Genomic DNA, 15,150 nt, shown 5'->3' with positions numbered 1-15,150 from the left:
CAACATGAATGCCTGTTTTGAAAGCGAGCTGTAATCACCTTCCTCTTCTCGGGAGACGTGTGGTTCTTCTTCTTATCAGCTCCGTCCTCCTCAGCGTGCAGAGGGTCGGTGCTGCACGCTGGTGCTTTCTCTGATGTCTCCTGGCTGCTGACTCTCCATCCTGTCAAATCCACTCCTGCTGCACACCACAGCTGCACACATGTGCACACACAGACACACAGGCATAATAAATACATATATACATATTATATTAATATATGTGTTTTCTAAAAGCAAGCAGATGCCTGCAATAGTGACCTTTTTAAAAATGATTTGGAGGCTTAATGTGGCTCGCGGTGCAAGAGTCATAATTTGGGTCTTATAATGTCGCCTTCAGATAGAATAATTATTTATAGCTAAATAACAGAGTTTAGCACAGAGACATTCAGCTCAAGTGCTTTATGATGACTCTGTGAGTGTGGGCTGATCATATTTGATTAGCAGTGACTGAACACCAGCTGTCACCAGATCCTCATGAAAATGTCGCTTGCAGTGAGATAGCAGAAAAGAAACACAAACAAATGTTTTCAGGGCAAAATAATCTGTATAGTCATGTGACTTTGGGTCATGAGCCAGGCTTTTGAGTGATGTGGAGTTCATGATGTGTTCTTTTGAGTCTTAGATGTCTATTATGTACAATATTATTTCCTAGTTCTGTTATATTCTTTCTTAGTTCTCGGTTCTTCCTTAGATGATGTCTGTTTAATGCTCATATGTCCTATTCTGAGTGTCAGTGTTTATGTTTCCTGTTTAGTTTTGCTAGTCTCTCATCTCCTTAGTTAGATTCTGTTCACCTGTGTTTTATTTCCCCCCGGCTGTTTCCGCTCTCTCTTTTACCTCGTGTGTATTTAAGTCCTCAGTTTTCCTCAGCTCTTTGTCGTGTCCTCCACCATAGCTGTGTGTCTCTCTGCCTTCTGTTCAACTCAAATACTTACCTAGTTTCTGAATGTGCAGAAGTTTTTTGTTATTCCTCTGAATGATCAGTATTAAAAGTTGATTTTAAGTTCACATTATGTCTCTGGAGTCCACTTTCTGCTTTTGCACAGCTAGACTTTGACATTTGAAGTTTTTTTCCCCCCAGTATTGATCATTACAAACGGTTAATTACGAGATACAACATGTCTCGAGATCTCCTTTACTGAAAAGTCTATTCTTGGTTTGTGTGACCTGTGTGCTTCATGGGCAAGTCACTAGAAAATAACTTTCCCCAAGAATGCCATCAACCTCCAGCAACCAACAATCATTGTTCCTTTACAAATGGTTGCCAGATGGTCACAGAGCCTGTGTGACTGGGGTCTTATTCACCGTGGTTGCCATATGTCCGAAATGGCAGGCAAGTTAATGTCACATGGTTAGTGGTAATAATTCTACAAAACCTAAACAAAAAGACATTTAACGACAGATCTGAGGTGTTTTTGTTTTTTCACAGAAAACCCTCATCCCTCCTGATTTTCTCCCACCTTCCTGTTGGGATCCTTCTCCACCAGAGGGCGACAGTAAACTGGGACGGGGACATTCTTCATGCGGTTATCCTCTTTCTCGTTGGTTGTCTAAAAGCACAGGTGGGAATTTGTCAGCAGAAAAGCAAAAGCAGTGAATTATCATCTGGTCTCCAGTTTTACTGGACACTGAAGAAAATGAAAACATTCCCAGTATGTGAATGTGCTGTAAACAGCACATACACAGCAAGCATTAAAGGAAAACTCCACTGCTTCTCTCCTATCTGCAACCCTGTAAAGCCTGAACCATGAAATAATTGCCAGACAATTTACATTTTTTAAAAATGGGAGGTTTTTTTTAACCTATAGAATTTTTTTTAAAAGATATGAAATATCAGTTTGCATACATGACTTTTAAGTTGTATAAATCTTGCTACATCTGGCATTTTTGTGTAATTTATTGCTCAAAGTTTGTTAAAAAAAAATCACAATGATGATGTAGATGTCTAAAAAACCTAATGTATAAAATAAAACACTTGGCATTACAGGGGGCTAACACAATCTCAACTCCTTTTTCAGTTCCCTGTTTTTCCCAGGATGCCGCAGGGCTGTCCCCAGAGAGCGTGTGCATTATGCATGAGGTGAGACACATAATTTTAGGGAAAAAGCATTTTTACCACTTAGTTAAAGCACCTTTATAAGGAGGTGAAATGACTGGCACAGTAAATATACACAGGTGCAAAACAGTGCAGCTCTCTAACCGAAGTATAATCTTTACACGGCTGCTAACTTTTGTAGCTCTACTTGAAAAATCGTAATATATTGATAGAATTCTGTTAGCAAAAGGAGTCAAATGAGACATCTAAACATCTCGGGTTGACAAAACTCTGCCTAATGACTTGGTGACTGTGAGTATTTTACCAAGTGGATTTTTCCTTTATGATACTGAGATAATGCACAGGAGTAACATCCATATGTTAAGTAGGGCAGGTTGAGACAGACAGAGGTTAAAGGTTAAAAGGTTGCAACACCACTAGCAGAGGGAGAGGAGATCAGATGGAATAAACTCCACAGGAAGGCCTTCATCAAAGAGCAAGGTGTGTAACACATGTATGTTTTCGAAATACAGCCTTTTCTGATTTGCATCATGCTGAAAAACAAAACTATTCATGCATTTCCAGAGGAACAGTGAATGTACTGTACAGTGGCAACCTTTTCCTCACAGAATAGTCTTTTTGTTAAAAGCCTTCACTTGGAGTGCTCAAAATAAAAGTCTTCCTTAAGTATCTGCATGTCTTTCCTCTTCTATTAGCTGTCCGCTGCTGTCTAGGGGTCAGAGCTTTGGTTGGAAGGTTAAAAGGGAGAGGGAGCCATAAAGGCGCATGCTGGCACTCTGTCGGTCTCACTTGCCTGCTGCCTCTTCAGCGGGCTGTCCTGAGCGCTGTCCGTCTGACCACCAGTCTGTGGGAGACCAGAGTTAGAGCCACCTGCCTACCAGCACCTTCTGCACTCTGGCCTTCAAGCTGCACAGAGCCAACCTTAAAGTCCGCTGGCCGAAATTGAAAGCACGCTTCCATGCTGCGAGCTTAAAATCAAACACTGAGGGTTGTCGGCTCGTCTCCGTGCTGATCAGTTTTAAAATCAGCAAACCTCATAAAAGCCAGAACCCAGAATAAACCGATTCCTCTAACAATTATGTGCAAAAGTATATCCTGATACTCTCACTGGCCACTTTATTAGGTACACCTGTTTCCACATGGCGGGATCTTTGTACATTTATGCATTTAGACAGACGAGCTGATCTGAGTGTTTCACAAATTGATGATCTACTGGGATTTTCCCACACAACCAACTCTAAGGTTTACAGAGTGTGGCCCTAAAAAGAGGAAATATCCAGTGATCAGATATTTTTCCATCATGTCAGTAAACAGGAAGTTTGTTAGCTAGTTCAGAGTCAGTCATGCTGTCCAGCATGTCAAGCAAATGCTCACTAAAGTACCAAATGCATTTAAACCACAGCTGAAAATATTTCCAACGGTCTCGTTTACTTCTGTTGGGTAACTTTAAACAGCTCTGCATGCATTAGCAGACAAACTTCAAAAAGACCACATGTTCTCACTGGCTTTTGCGTACTTTTATTTCCTGTTTATACAAATGCCCCGCAGGGCCAACTAGTGATAATTTCACTTTGAAGCTTGGGTAAGCAAATTTAAAATCACTGAATGAAATCTTCTCTCACTGACAGTGTGCTGCAGAATAATGTTCAATGCCCTCGACTTTCACATATAAGAATTAGCATTAAAAAAAGAGGCATGTATAGTTTTAAATAAGATCCAGTAGCTGTTGAAAGGTTCAGAAATGACTTCATAGACTGTCTTGATGCATGCTCAGTCATCAGTCATCCAGGTAAGGATCCCAGAAAGTTGATTCTGTTCACACATCCGAGTGACAAAACGTTTCTCCGACTAAAGACGCTGCGTCCAGATGAACAGAATCAAACTTCTGGGACTTTGAATATTGGTTTTACTGAACTTTTAGTAGCAAACGTAATTGAGAACTACTAAGAAATTCATTCAAGCCCAAGTAATTGGCACTCTCATTTAATATGGAGATAATGTGGAACCGGGAGTTTTTCACAACTTTACAAAAGATTTTTAAAAATTATTTTGAACGCACTTAAGTATTCACCCTCTTGGCAGTCAATGCTTTGTTAAAATCTTATGTTTCTCCTCATGTGTGTTTTCTTGTTCGCACAGGCAGCACTCTGGGTACCTGTTTGAATCGAGATGGCACGCTCCAGCCGCAGGTCTGCATGATGCCGTCATCACGGCGCACGTGCTCACGAACCTGCCGGTACTGTTCACGGCGTTGCTCTCGGCGGGCCAACATCGCCGAGTCACTGAGGAGAGACGCAACACCGTTACTGGCCAGTCTGGAAGAAGCGAGAGGCAGGGAAGGGAAGAGAAGAAAAAAGCGAAGCGTTAGCAGCCTGGCCAGCCAGCAGCAGGAGACAAAGAGAAGAGAGATGAAGAAGAGAAGGCAAGTAAAAGCAAGTGCAATAACTACCGCCAAGCAATCTTCTAAAATGACTAAAAGTAACGTGCAGTTTAGTGTCTTAAGACATAAAAGAAGAAAATCGGAGGCCTCTGTGTCTGTGTGATTGGGAGGTTGGTGTTTTTGTGGCTTTTGTGTCTTTACCAGACAAACATTTGTGGTCAAAAAACTGCGTTTAAGGGGAAATAAAAGAGGTCTGAGTGGCCACAAGCGAGCGAGCAGCAAGCTGTTTAGCAGATAAGTGTGGGGGTTTAGAGTGATGCGTGATGTGGGGAAGTTCAGCCGCCGCTCACTCTTCAGGGAAGAACTCCAGGGTACGGTTGGAGGTGGAGATCTGACACATGGTGTGGCTGCGTCTCTGAGGGAAACCGGCCGGTGAGGGAGATTTGTAATGGATGTTGACGTTGCAGAACGGCCGCTTGACGGGCGGCGGGCTGGATGATGAGCTGAAGAGACGTGCGAAGCTAGAAGATGGACAGAAAGAGAAATTTGCTTAGGATATTTCTTTTTCTTTTATATCACTATAGAAAGCTGATTAAAAGCAGAATCTCACAATTGCCAGATGGTAGACTTCTTCTTCTCTTGGATGGGAGGATTCTCACGGGATGCTCTGAGGGGGAAAGAGAGATGAAATTAAAATAATAAGACTACTTATAAAAGTTATTTATAGTACTATAATATAACACTTTTAACATTATAAATAGGGCACATGAAGTGAAAACAACTGGAAAGTATAAGAAAATGACAAAAATTGAATAAAAACAGTTAAAAATGCCGTAAAAAATATGATGCCACTCAGAAAAACCACCTCAGAACAACAAGATACTGACACAGAATATGGGTTCACATTTAAGGAAAACTCTGTGTGTTGACTTTAAGCCCAGAAGCATTTCACTTCCTGTTCTCTCAAGTCTACCTGATCATCTCTGTCCACCGTACGGCCTCCTGCAGCTCCATCAGTCTCTCTTTGTACTGGTTTCTCTCCATCAGCACCCGGGCCATCTCCATCCGGGTAAATCGCCGCCGCTGGGTCATTGTCATGTCGCCGTCTTGCATCGGCGATGAAAACTGGTCGCATGAGAGAACAGAGACCTGGTGTTAATTTGGAAATCCCTCTCTACATCAGCCTAAAACTAGTCTGTGGCATATGCATGCACTGGCCACTTTATTAGGTACACCCAATCAACTGGTTGTTAACACAAATATCTATTCAACCAATCACGTTGCTGTATTTGAGAAAGTGCTGATCTACTGGGATTTTCTCACATGATCATCTCCAAGTTTTACAGAGAATGGTCCAAAAAAGAGAAGGTGATAGGAACAGTACTTCAAAAAGTGCTTGTATATATGGGCGAATGAGGATTGTTGTACAGAGTACTCGAGTAGAGCAGAAAAGCCTACGTGTGCTATTATTGGAAAAACTTTGACTGGTCCACTGTGTCAATTTGTCCTGAAACATTTGGATGGTGGGGTTAGAATTTGGTGTAAACAACATGAAAGCATGGATCCATCCTGGGTAACGCTGGTGCTGGTGGTGCAGCCGACAAATCTGCAGCAACTGTGTGATGTTGTCACTTCAATATGGAGCAAAATCTCTAAGGAATGTTTCCAGCACTTTGGTGAATCTGTGCCACAAAGTAATAAGACAGATCTGAGAGGATAAGATGTCCAAACCAATACTAGACATTTCAGTCTGAAAGCTAACTGAAGACTTTCTATTCTGCTTCTCATATTTGTATAGAGACATGAACGCATCAGTAGTTCAGCCTGAGGCAGGCGCAGTTCTACTCACATCATCACCAACTTCATCCTTGGAGTCCCGAGAAGCCCCCAGAGCCTCTGCTCGCAACCTGCAGCCAACAAACAAAAACACAGAGATTACATACTCCTCCAAAGCAACTACTAAACAATAACATTTGAACTCAATAAAGTGCTAAAGATGCTTATTAGCTAACAGAAATAGAACAGTTAGATGTCGGCATGTCTCATTAAGATCATTTTAATCATTTATGTTGCTGCGGGTTGATTTGATTGTTTTACTGATGATCTTAAAGGTGGGTGTCATGTGAAAAAACCTATTAAAGTCTAAATTACACAAAAGCAAGCACAGCATCCTGCGTCTGTGCAAGGACTCAAACATTCGTTGCTAATTTTTACCTCTTGAGTTCTTCTTCGAGTTCCTTGATTCTGGCATCCACCTTGTTCTTTGACTGTCTCACCGCCTCCAGCTCCTCCCTCAGTACCTCCCTCTCCCCCGACAGCTCGTCCACTTTGGCAATAAGGTCATTTTTGACAATATTTAGAGCATTTCTGCCAAGCAAAGGACAGAAAGGGGATATAGTGGGAAACTACCAGCTGCAATTTCACATTCACACGTAGGGTTTTGGTCTAAGAACATGTTGTATAAGAAAACAGGAGGTAACCATGATCAAGTGTCTCAATACTAAAAACAAATCTTTCAGCGTTTCCTTTGAATGAAATGCAGAAAGGGTGTGACGTTAGCATCATCAGGCGCATATTAGGCTTCACCGAGTCTCTTACTTGGTCTGTAAGAGCTGTTTGTTCTCTGCCAGCATGTTCTCCCACTCCTTGCTCATCCCTGAAACAATCACATTCACATCACTGTTACTCCCCCACAACAAAAATCATAATTTATTTATAAGCCGATCTATTCAATCGACTGATTGATGAGAAAACCATTTATGTGTTAACGCTGCTTTCAAGGCAAACCAAAGTAAGTGTGGGACAAAGGATGAGTTTTCATATAAGAGGTTTAGTAAGTTATTAATGATTGAAGTTCTACTATTCACAACAAGGAGAAGTCAAGCTAACAAAGGACTTATCTGTAAAATGTTGGAAACATACTGAGAAATCTTAAAAATAACTCATTGCTCTTATTATTTATGTCTTGAATGTAGACAGAGTAAAGTAGGTTATTTTCACCTTAAACACAAAATCCAAACTAGTTGCAAAATTTTTAAAATTCAGGGTTCATCTTTTAATGATTATAGTATTAGTGTTATCATGCATAAACATGTCATCGTATTGAAAATTCAATTCTATTTATCGACGTTATTGCCCAAACTGAACTGAAAAAACCCCCCAAAAACAAACAAACATGGAAGCAAAAGCAAAAGCAAAGCTCACATCGACTCAGAGAAACTCTGAGACATGAGAACGCATCAAAAACAAGCAAAACAAAAACGCTGATGGGTCTTTATAGGTGTTACATTTAGTGGATTATATTATACGCTGGATTAAAAGTGTACGTTTATGTTGTGGTGTGTGATGTCACTGCAGGGATGGAAAAATAACTCCTCAGTATCAGGATGTCATGTTTTAACACTTCTGACAGCAAATTTAAAATGAGCTCAAATTAATTAAAGAATTTCATCCTGAAGAAATAAAAAGAAAGTTTTCACATCATTCGATGCAGACCTGTGAAAAAACTAAGCAGACCCCATGATTCAGTAGAAAAACCTTTAACAGCAATAACTTGAATTAATTGGTTTCTGTATGACAGTCTCTCACATCTATGTGGAGGATTTTTGGCCTACTCTTTTTTACAATGTTGCTTCAGGTCATCGAAATTTGTGAGCATTTGTTTATGCACAGCTCTCTTATGGTCCCACCACAGCATTCCAGTCAAAACCTTGAGTCTGGACTGGACTGGTTCATGGCAACACCTTCATTCTTTACTTTTTCAGCCATTCTGTTATAGATTTGCTGCTGCGCTTGGAATCACTGTGCCATGACCCAGTTTGAGCCGTCTGACAGATGCTTCACACTTGACTGTAGAATATTTTGGTTGACTCAATGACTTTAAGGTGTCCAGGCTGAGAAACAAGCCCAACACATGACCCCTCCACCACCGTGCTTGACAGCTGGTATGAGTTGTTGGTGCTGTGCAATATGAGAAAGTATCTCCATACTTGTTCAGTCTTTTTCTAATTGTACTGTCATTATCAGTAACATTTAACATGCCTATAGACACCTATAGAATTTCCTGAGACATTCACTCATGGGAAGATTGGCATCTGTCTTGAATGTTTTCATCTTTCTCACTGTAGAATTAAGCTGTTTGGAAATGACCTTTTAACCTTTCCCAGATTGTTGGGCATCAACATTTACTTCTCGAAGATCATCGCTGATGTCTTTCCTCCTTAGCGTTCCTCCAGACCAGCAAACTGCCAAAACCTCTGCTTTGATGGAGGTGCTCACATTCGCCGATGATCAGTTAGTCAAGTGCATTTGCTTGGCAGCTACTGACCCTCTTAATTCCCACTGAATCACAGGGTGATTGAATCACATAGTTCTTGAACTGCACACAGTCATATGAAAACTTTCTTTATCACATGACCGCTTTTGAGCTCATGCATTTCTTAATTTGTTATCATTGCCTGACTCTCTTCTGTTATTATATCTTCCACTATATACACATTTAGTATTTGTTTGAATAAGAGCTCTGCAACATCTCTTTAACACTGGATTATTTTAATGTTCTATAATGTCCGAAAGATTTACTGCAATTACCGAAGGATGATAACATTTCAGGCATATGAGGAATAAAAAAAATGACAGAAAATATAAATAAGAAGCCACATAACATAAACAAACAGAGGGATGTGAAAGCTAAAGCAAATGTGAGCGCAGGCATGGGGCGCCTTACCTAAGAAATCATCAGGGACTGGAAGCAAAACAAGGAGAGAAGAAAAGGAGACGAGAGAAAAGAGGAAAGGGTGAAGATTAGAGATGGAAAAAAGAAAAGGAAGAACGGGAAGAGAGGAGAGAAGACGCTGATAAGCATTTATTGATTTGGTTTTTAGGCATGGCTACAGAACCAAAGGACAATCTGACCTTTATATCATCAAATCTATTAGAAAGACCCACTGAAAGGACCCACCACTGAAATCCTCACTGAAAATTAAACAGGGATGGCTTCTAGTAATAAAATATTATAAAAATAAAATATTAACTGCTACTTCACCGCTACCTCAAAGGACTGGAACTGAACCACTGCACTGCTTGCTAATTGACACTTGTCATCTACTAGCATAGCATCACAATAACTCCAAAGTTACTTTGTTATCAATTATATCCACTGATTAGCATCTACTTTTAAAAGTGGATTTTGGAAAGTAGAGAGGAGTTGAGAGAGTTAAGAGAAAACAATACCAACCAACGTGTGTTCAGATACACACCTGAGAACTCGCCTATGGGTGTCACCGGCAGAAGCACATAAAAGGGGAAAAAAAGGAAATGGGTGAGAGGTTAACAGATGGACAAGGAGACGGGGTCAGAGTGCGCTTCCTGCTTCTGTAACATAAAACTCAGGGATAGTGAGTCAATACTGATACACAAAATCTCCCAGAATCTCCCAGTGTGAATAAGCCCAAAACGGGGTGTGTGCGATAGTGGGCATCTAAACTGAGTAATGTGAACATAAGTGACAAAAAACATCTGTTCAAATCTGCTCCATTTACTGTTCCTCTGCCCCTAAAACTGCTGTAAAAACAAGAGCAAAGTATAACAAAGACAAACAATGAAAGAAAAAGTGCATGGATGTGTGAGATTGTGTGTTTTTTAGGATGACTGTGTGGTGATGCAGACGTGCGCTGCAGCGCCCCATGCAAGACAAAGAATGTAAAGTTAGTGCAGCGGCAGATTCGCACAGCCTCTCATGGAGCTCGGAGCCTGCAGTGCAAAGAAAATACAAATGCTGGCTCTGTGTAACACGCGCACACAGCACATGCATCTGCCCTTATTTTCTCTATTTAGAGTGCAATAACACGGCATATTGGCCTGTTAGCTTATAGTAAAAGTCACCCTGGGAGGACGAGGTGAAGATGGCGCTTTTATTTGTTTTCAAGTATCTCCTCTGAAGTAAATCATGTGCTGCTGACCAGCATTGCACTTTCATGGGAAAATGATGTATCTTTCAGGCTTTGGGGCTCTTGGATTAGGGTGTCAATAATGAATATATCAAAACATACTGAAACCAGAATCCTGTTCTTACCCAGCAGCTCAGCACCTGCATCCACATCCCCAATGATGTCCGACTTGGCGTCTTTGATCTCGTGGTAGAGAGAGTCTGTGTTGATGCCGAAGGCCTCGTTAACTATGCCCTGGGAGGGGCTGAAACACATGAAAACACATTTATTTTTCATATATTTATTTATTTAATAAATATATAATATAATGCTGTTGATACGCAGGACTAATCCATCAAAGCTCTGACCACATAAAGGATTTCTAGACCTGTTTCTGTCTTTGTTTTGACAGGAAAACATGGATGTTGATATCCTTTTACACTGTGTGCTTAAAGCAGCTACACTGTTGCTTGTACCTGTTTCCTCCTCCATAAATACGGGGGTCCAGACACATATCCAGCTCTGGTGTAGAATCGATGAGCTCCTGAAACTCCGACCACTCGTCGCTGCTTCCCATACCTGGAAGAGCAGGGTACCGAGTGTGGCTGTCTGAACGTTTTGTGAGCAACTCTGCAATCTACTGACATTTTATGCAGCGTAACTTCAAACCTCTGAAGTGAGGACACGCTCAGTGACATCCTCTTACCGATGCTGACATTCCTGGTTTCCTGGGAAACCTGCACCTCCATATTCCGGCTGAGACGCTTAGCGCTTTTCCTGCGGTTTCCAGGCCGCGTGACGTCAAAGTCGTGCCCGTGGAAGCTCTCGTTGATGGGGGTGACTGTGGCGGACGGGACAGAGGAGGTGGGTGTGTTGGACTTACTTCCTGTGCTGCTGGGTGTGGCCGCCACCGAGTCCGACTCTGATCCGTCCTCCTTGGTGAGACACAAATGACATTATATGAGCATCGTGCAATGAAAGAAGGCCGGGGATGTCTCTTACTTTGCTCACTGATTGTAAAGTTGGGAATTTTCTGCTGTTTTATTTTGGGAATGGGTTTAAACATTTATCTTAGATAACAAATAGGTAAAGTGACGGGGCTAAATATGTAAGGCAAAACACATTAGACTCTTGTGGATAAAAAAATTATGCTGAGTCATTTAAATTGTATTGAGTATATTAAAATTGTAAATTGTGTGTTTCAGACTGAGTTCAAGGAAATGGGGTTTCCTTGGATAACATATGAAGCACTGTATGCTGTCAGTTTATATGAACATTAATAAACATGAGCTTAAACTTTGCGTAAAAGCGTAAACTAAAACACGACACAAAAAGCAGCTTCACAACGCCACAGTAAAATAAGGACACAAGAAAAAACTGCATGAAGCCAAAAACAAACATCTAACGGCGGTCCCTGCTTGCTTGGGTCAACATATCGTTTATACCTAACTAATTAGATTAAAAAACAACAACTGAGATTTCCAATGCAAAATTAATTTCCTCAAAAGTGACACAAGCAGGCGTGGGAGGGGAGGTGGTCCGTGTGGGTGTGGCCGGCAGCAGTAATGCCAGCCTCTCCCCCTTTCCACTCCCCAGGCTGCTGTTATGGTCGAGGGAGGAGGACAGGGCCATTTTCTGTCCCACCTGGTAGGCGGAGCTGAAGGTAGAGTGGCCGAGCTCGCTGACCTGCCAGATGTCTTTCCCGGGAATCATCCTAGCCCCCCCGAGTCCCCCACGTACCATGCCATCAGGGTACAGGCTCAACGATGGTGGGCGCTCTGCTTTGCTGCTGGAGGAGGAGACACAGAGGTGGTGGAGATTAGGTGAGACTGCCTCTTGGTTATTTCAGTGTATCATATTCAGTGCCCTTCCCCCCCGGGGTGCTGGAGCTCACTCTGGCAGGCATATAATGCAAAGCAAAACCAGTTTTTTAAGTCTGTGCCTGGGTTAAACTATAGCCCAAGAATGTCAAACTCACTTTACACCATGGCCACATGCAATTCACTTTGATCATACTATTGAAAACTCAACCCTTTGTCAATTTAAAGCCTTTTTACTGCACCTTTAAAAATCCAGAGATATCTTAAACATAGGAAAAAGAAGTGCACTTCAACAATTCAATTCAGTTTTTCTACAGGATGAAATGCTAAAATGCCTAAACATAAATGCTTTTCTATCATTAACATTGAAAAAAACAAAAAACTAGTGCTGTCAGCGTTAATCTCTTTAAAATGGCGTTAACGCCATAACTGCATTAACAAGCTAACCGCGCTAACACGTTTCTGTCTTTTAATAGTTTAACTCTTACTTGTCTGCTTTAGAATAGTATGAATGGCATTTGGGGAGGTCTTTATCAGTAGGAAAAGCCCTACAAAAAGCTCTATGAATATATAGTTAGTCCAAAATCTTTCCCCCCTCCACAGTTTCCAAACATATCCAATGGGCCAGACTGGAGTTTTTGTTGGGCCGATTCTGGCCCCGGTATCTTATGTTTGACACCCCCGCTATAGACAGTCACTCACACTCTCATTCATGACTCTTTGTTGCTGTCTCTGTACAATAAAGGTGAAGCTGTCAGTTAGCTTAGCTTAGAGTGCTATTTTGTTTCAGTCCACAGGCAAAAAGATCCACCAACTGTTTTAGCTTGCAGCAGAGGCTCCACATCATGACCTCCAAAAACTGCTAAAACAACAGACTGATGGTTTAACACTTGGCTTTGTATAGATTTAACCCTGTACATGTAAACTAATGAGTTTTAGATGTGCTATGGCTTTGTTGCTGCCTTTGGAAAGGTCCAGACTAGCTGCACCATGTGTTTGTGTGAAGCTACACTAACCTTTGGTTTAAACATCACAATTACTGCCCAGACATGACAGCATTGATCTTACTAATCCCAACAAAAAGCATCCAAAGAAAAAACAACCTCAGATCCCGATGTTTAAAATTATATATAACATGGACAAAGCAAAAGACAAGCAGGACAGGCAGACGGACAGACGGGGGACAAACTGACTGGCAGAAACACATGAGGGAGAAAGAGGAGAAGGTAGGGGGAGATATCGGGAAAATATGCTTAACATGACCCTTGATCCATTCCTTAGTCCTTAATTTAAGATTGAAGTACAACATCACTGATGCATCCAACATAATAAATAGATGTTTAAAGCATCGGTAACTAGCAAATTAAGTGCATTAGGGAATACTTTCATCCATAAAGTGTGGAAGCGCAGCAAATATAAGGGGAGGGATATTTTTAATTCAGACTCGAGGGAAGCGGAGCGAGGCAGTCGAGGAATCTTGTTGGATTTACCTTTTCCTCCATGTGTGTCGTTGACTGTGCAAACAGCAGCACAGAGAGCAAGCCAGCAAGACAGACAAGACAGACACTGATTAGAGAAGGACAGGAGACAGGAACATGCCATGACGCATAACACCGCACAAACAAACACGCACTTTTACACATTTAGTTAAACGACAATTTGTTTAGTTTTTTCTGCACATCTTCACTGTCTTGTCTTTAAAACTGCTTCGGATAATCACATGTTCACTTTATTAATTCTGAACACCCCAGCAGGACTCCCATAACCACCTATAACACTGTCCTCATGTATTCTCCAGTAATAAGCACAGTTGATGAAGACTTGCAGGATTGAGATGCATTTCATTAGACGCTGTAGCCGAATTGACTTTAGAGATACAAGATACACAGTGGCATGGAAAGCTTTGAGCACGACTGGTCAAAAGTTCTGTAACTGCATTACTTAGTGAGGAAAAAATGAGCTGAGGTGAAGATGAAATATTCTCTTTAACGTTTAAAATCTGGTGTTTTAACTTTTTCTAGTGTCTCAGTTTTTTGGGGCTCTGGCTCGTTCACAGTCATGGTTAAGAAAGGCCAGCGGAAGCAAAGTCCTGTCCCAGCAGCTTAATGGCAGTAAGACGATTAAAGTAATTGATGTCCAAAAAAGAGGAAAAGTCAATAAAAATACAGCAAACTCAATCAGAGCCTCGGAGAAATGGCAGCTAGTGACAATACTGGAGGTTTGGTTTAGTTCAGAAAGAAAAAGAAAACTTTCTGGAACAATTACAAATCAAACCCTTCTCTCACTTCAACCCTTCAACAAGATTTAGGAGACTCTGGAGCACAGATATAATCATCACAGGGAAGTTATTAAAGGGAAATCTTTCCTGCATACTTAACACAAAGTTGCATCAAAACTTTGCAAATGCCAAAAAAGGAAAGGGGGAAAAAAGGGTGCAGATTATCACCATGAGACCATCTCTGCAACTGTTTGGGGTTGAATCAATAATGTTTTGGATTCATTTTGCAGCCACTGACATTGGACATCCACTCGTAGAAGGACAAATGGATTCAATTAAAAACCTGCAAATATATCACTGTTTAAAAAAAGAAAGAAGAAAAACCGCAAGCTGAAGGTTTTGCTATGACCTTTATGGTCATCTGTAACCTAAACATAGTCGGTCGCAGTCTTTCGGTAGACTTCAAGAGAACCTGCATGCAAGAATCTCAAAGTTTGACACCTTTTACAGGAAAAATAGGCTAAAAAATCGAAACTAAGACTAAAAGATAGGTACTGCTGAAAGCAAGCTCATCATTTACTCAATTGATTATTTACAGTATCAGAAGTCTGGAGCAAACTTCTTGCATGCCTTTCACTGTGGGTATTTTATGAGTTAGTGGACATATTGCTAAAAGTGACTAATCTGGAGCTTAGATAGGCAGCTACACC

The 15,150-nt window shown here is 41.2% G+C and overlaps 1 protein-coding gene across 24 annotated transcripts in view; it reads right to left on the bottom strand.

The window, feature by feature from the left end:
• mapk8ip3 (mitogen-activated protein kinase 8 interacting protein 3) overlaps positions 1–15,150 on the bottom strand; it is a 32,037-nt gene that overhangs the window by 8,543 nt on the left and 8,344 nt on the right. For 3 of the 24 annotated variants that reach the window (XM_014339570.2, XM_042227979.1, XM_014339563.2), the window contains exons 5-21: positions 13,713–13,736; positions 12,047–12,191; positions 11,109–11,337; positions 10,879–10,981; positions 10,549–10,667; positions 9,734–9,745; positions 9,202–9,219; positions 7,074–7,131; positions 6,690–6,842; positions 6,325–6,382; positions 5,449–5,600; positions 5,086–5,142; positions 4,826–4,996; positions 4,251–4,410; positions 2,889–2,939; positions 1,500–1,589; positions 39–191 (exon numbers count right to left, since the gene is read on the bottom strand). In XM_014339570.2, the coding sequence (XP_014195056.1) occupies positions 39–191; positions 1,500–1,589; positions 2,889–2,939; positions 4,251–4,410; positions 4,826–4,996; positions 5,086–5,142; positions 5,449–5,600; positions 6,325–6,382; positions 6,690–6,842; positions 7,074–7,131; positions 9,202–9,219; positions 9,734–9,745; positions 10,549–10,667; positions 10,879–10,981; positions 11,109–11,337; positions 12,047–12,191; positions 13,713–13,736 (1,753 nt within the window). Of the gene's footprint in view, positions 1–38; positions 192–1,499; positions 1,590–2,888; positions 2,940–4,250; positions 4,411–4,825; positions 4,997–5,085; positions 5,143–5,448; positions 5,601–6,324; positions 6,383–6,689; positions 6,843–7,073; positions 7,132–9,201; positions 9,223–9,733; positions 9,746–10,548; positions 10,668–10,878; positions 10,982–11,108; positions 11,338–12,046; positions 12,192–13,712; positions 13,737–15,150 lie in introns of all 24 variants that reach the window. The other 21 variants (XM_014339580.2, XM_014339579.2, XM_014339569.2 and 18 more) reach the window with 20 other exon arrangements.

Source organism: Haplochromis burtoni, unplaced genomic scaffold, assembly GCF_018398535.1.
Source record: "Haplochromis burtoni strain Fernald_Lab_line unplaced genomic scaffold, NCSU_Asbu1 Contig_294, whole genome shotgun sequence".
Taxonomy (NCBI): domain Eukaryota; kingdom Metazoa; phylum Chordata; class Actinopteri; order Cichliformes; family Cichlidae; genus Haplochromis; species Haplochromis burtoni.
Note: the sequence above shows the minus strand (reverse complement) of the source record. Positions and strands in the feature narration are given on the sequence as shown.